Source organism: Oratosquilla oratoria, chromosome 9, assembly GCF_046742065.1.
Source record: "Oratosquilla oratoria isolate Oo_2021 chromosome 9, ASM4674206v1, whole genome shotgun sequence".
NCBI lineage: Eukaryota > Metazoa > Arthropoda > Malacostraca > Stomatopoda > Squillidae > Oratosquilla > Oratosquilla oratoria.
This window is the reverse complement of record NC_134785.1, coordinates 41,776,325-41,778,824: the sequence shown is the minus strand read 5'-3', so window position 1 is coordinate 41,778,824 and position 2,500 is coordinate 41,776,325. Positions and strand designations below refer to the sequence as shown.

General features: G+C 43.6%; 1 protein-coding gene across 2 annotated transcripts in view; it reads right to left on the bottom strand.

Annotated features, from left to right (window-relative positions):
* Positions 1-2,500, bottom strand: part of LOC143028340 (uncharacterized) — a 46,788-nt gene that overhangs the window by 2,947 nt on the left and 41,341 nt on the right. Inside the window, exon 8 of one of the 2 annotated variants that reach the window (XM_076190279.1) lies at positions 1,424-2,063. The exons of the other annotated variant lie outside the window; for it this stretch is intronic. Within the exon in view, the coding sequence (XP_076046394.1) occupies positions 1,994-2,063 (70 nt within the window). The 3' untranslated portion in view covers positions 1,424-1,993. Of the gene's footprint in view, positions 1-1,423; positions 2,064-2,500 lie in introns of those variants that run through there. 2 annotated transcript variants of the gene reach the window in all.

The window sequence follows — 2,500 nt, the reverse complement described above, 5'->3', positions numbered from 1 at the left end:
AATACATACCCACTACCACACTGACATGAACAGACACAAAAATATCTCGCAGACAATGATCTAATTAGTCTGGAGGGTAGCAGAATTCTTGGTCCCCTTAGTACTACACTCACCCCACCGACCAAAGATGAATCAGATACAGAGCTAAGCAGAACAGACAGACTGAAGCAGATTTCGACTGCGACCACTAGAGAGAGAGAACTTTGAGGACATATCAACACAGGTTAGGCGTCATAGCGGATGGCATCATTTCCACTGCGCCAGGCCGGTTCACAGACAACCACAGACACATTTATACGTTGTTTGAACAGTGGCAGAACACACAGACGCAAACACAACATATCTAGGATGGAGGCCTTTTGCCTGGAACCAAAAATCGCAATCAGGTTCTCTGGTGTTATCACTGAATGACGACAAGAGTTCACCAACAGCAGCACAAACACATAAGACCTTACACCCAAGGGTTCTCAGCTCAGCAAAGTCGCCTTCTGGCCTTCCCTACCCAGGACAAAAAAAATTCAAGGTTTAAAATTAGCCCATAAAAACATTTTGATTATTGAATCGAGAATACAATTTAATCGAGCTGGCCTTTTCATTATTTACTGTTGTTGAGAGTCTTCTCTGGGCTGAAGAAATTCGTCATAGTGAATAAAGGAAAATTTCCCCAGAGGGTCGAAATCAAGACTCCATGGCAAAAGGCCAAGGCGAATTTCTTTATAACTAATGATGTGGTCTCAGAAGAAACAAAATGAATCACATTTCAAACGACCCAACAACAGCCACCTTGCAACGGTCGTGGGCCCTTTTCGCCCAGTGCGCTTCGTTCAAGAACGATCGTGATTGGTCCAAGGAAAAAAAAGGCGTGGCTTCTTTCGCCTAAGACTGATTTGTGAGCTACATAACAACCAAACGTTCGCAAAAATGGGTGTTCCATAGTCGCTTTGATCCACCAGAAGACGATAATATAGGGGACAAGTTGATGAAATAATGAAAAATTATTTTACCGTCTCTTTCTTGATTCTATATTCCTCCACCCCACCTTCCTACCTCCTCCTATCCAAAGTACTTCGGAAGAAGACAATGATGAATAGTTTGAGTGATTCTCGAGTTCTTCAGGGGCGAGTCTTCTGAGTTCGAATGACTCTTGCATTTTTTAGGGGCGAGTCATCAGTCTGAGTTCGAGCGTTTCTCGTGTTCTTTAAGGGCAAGTATTCTGCCTAAGTTCGAATCTTCGAGTTCGAACTTGGCAAGGAAGAACGGGGAGTCGTGCGAAGTACCATAAGGTCTTCCATATCTGACATTGGAGTCTCTTTACTCAACTCCAGGTTTATGAAGGAAATAGGCAAGAACTGGTTTCCCTTCTCTCGTGGGGTAACGAATGGATTAGACTTAGTAATCATGTAGTAAGCACTGAAACAATTAGTTATTTTAAGAGATTAAGTAACTTTATGGATAGGGATGACAGGTGGTAAGGGACATGGAACTGCTTATTATTTTAAGAGAAGATGAGAAAACTTTATGGATAAGGATGACAGGTTCTAAGGGACATGGAACTGCCTGATGTAGGCCTTGTGGTCCCTTGCAATCTTTCCCATCCTTATGTTCTTATACATTTGTGATACAGAGAGTCCCACCTACCGAGGCGGACAAAGCTTTCTCATATGTTATGAGTTAATGAATTGACATGAATCTGGTTTTAGGTGGGATCCTTGGGAAGGGGAGAGAGGACGAATACGATATATAATACACAACCAACACCTGAAGCCTTGCTAGAAAGAAACCACGGCCCACCGCTACTCCAGAGGCGTGGTAAGAACTGTTCAGTTTACAACGACAGGCATATGTAGGCTAAAATACGCAGAGAGGAATGTCCTTATAAGGAACTAGGGTGGTGATGATGGTGACTGGCGACAGAGGCGGGGGTCTGGTGCTACAGTTCTCAGCCGTTGTTGGGGAAGTCATTGAAGTTAATTCCGTCTCTTGGAAATGGAGTCTAAGGTGCTGCCGGGGCGGGGGTGAACCTTCTGGTGTTGCCAATCCGGCCAATGTTGCCCTGAGAACTCCTGTAGAGGGCACAGAGCGAAAAGGATGTTCTTCAACAAACTTCCTCCAAAAATGGACGTGTACAGAAAGGACCTGTTCAAACTAGCGGTTTCAACCCCCGCGATTCAATTACAATGTAAATCAATGGAAGTGTTCACACACAACCGCACAGGTTTTCCTTGATTATGAGGTACCGCCGCGGTTTCCGCGCGGTTCAAACCACTAGTGTGAACAGGGCCTATTAAAGAAATCGTAGCTTAACTTACTGTACACTCTCTTGAAAGAAAAGTGTAGGGTGATGTAATAGAGGTATTCATATGGACCAAGGGCTTGAACAAAGATGATGCAGATAAGGTCATCATATTAAGGCACAAGGGTAGGACTCGTAGTAATGTATCTAAATTGGACAAATTTAGGTTTAAGAATTAAATAGGCAAGAATTTGTTTACCAACAGAG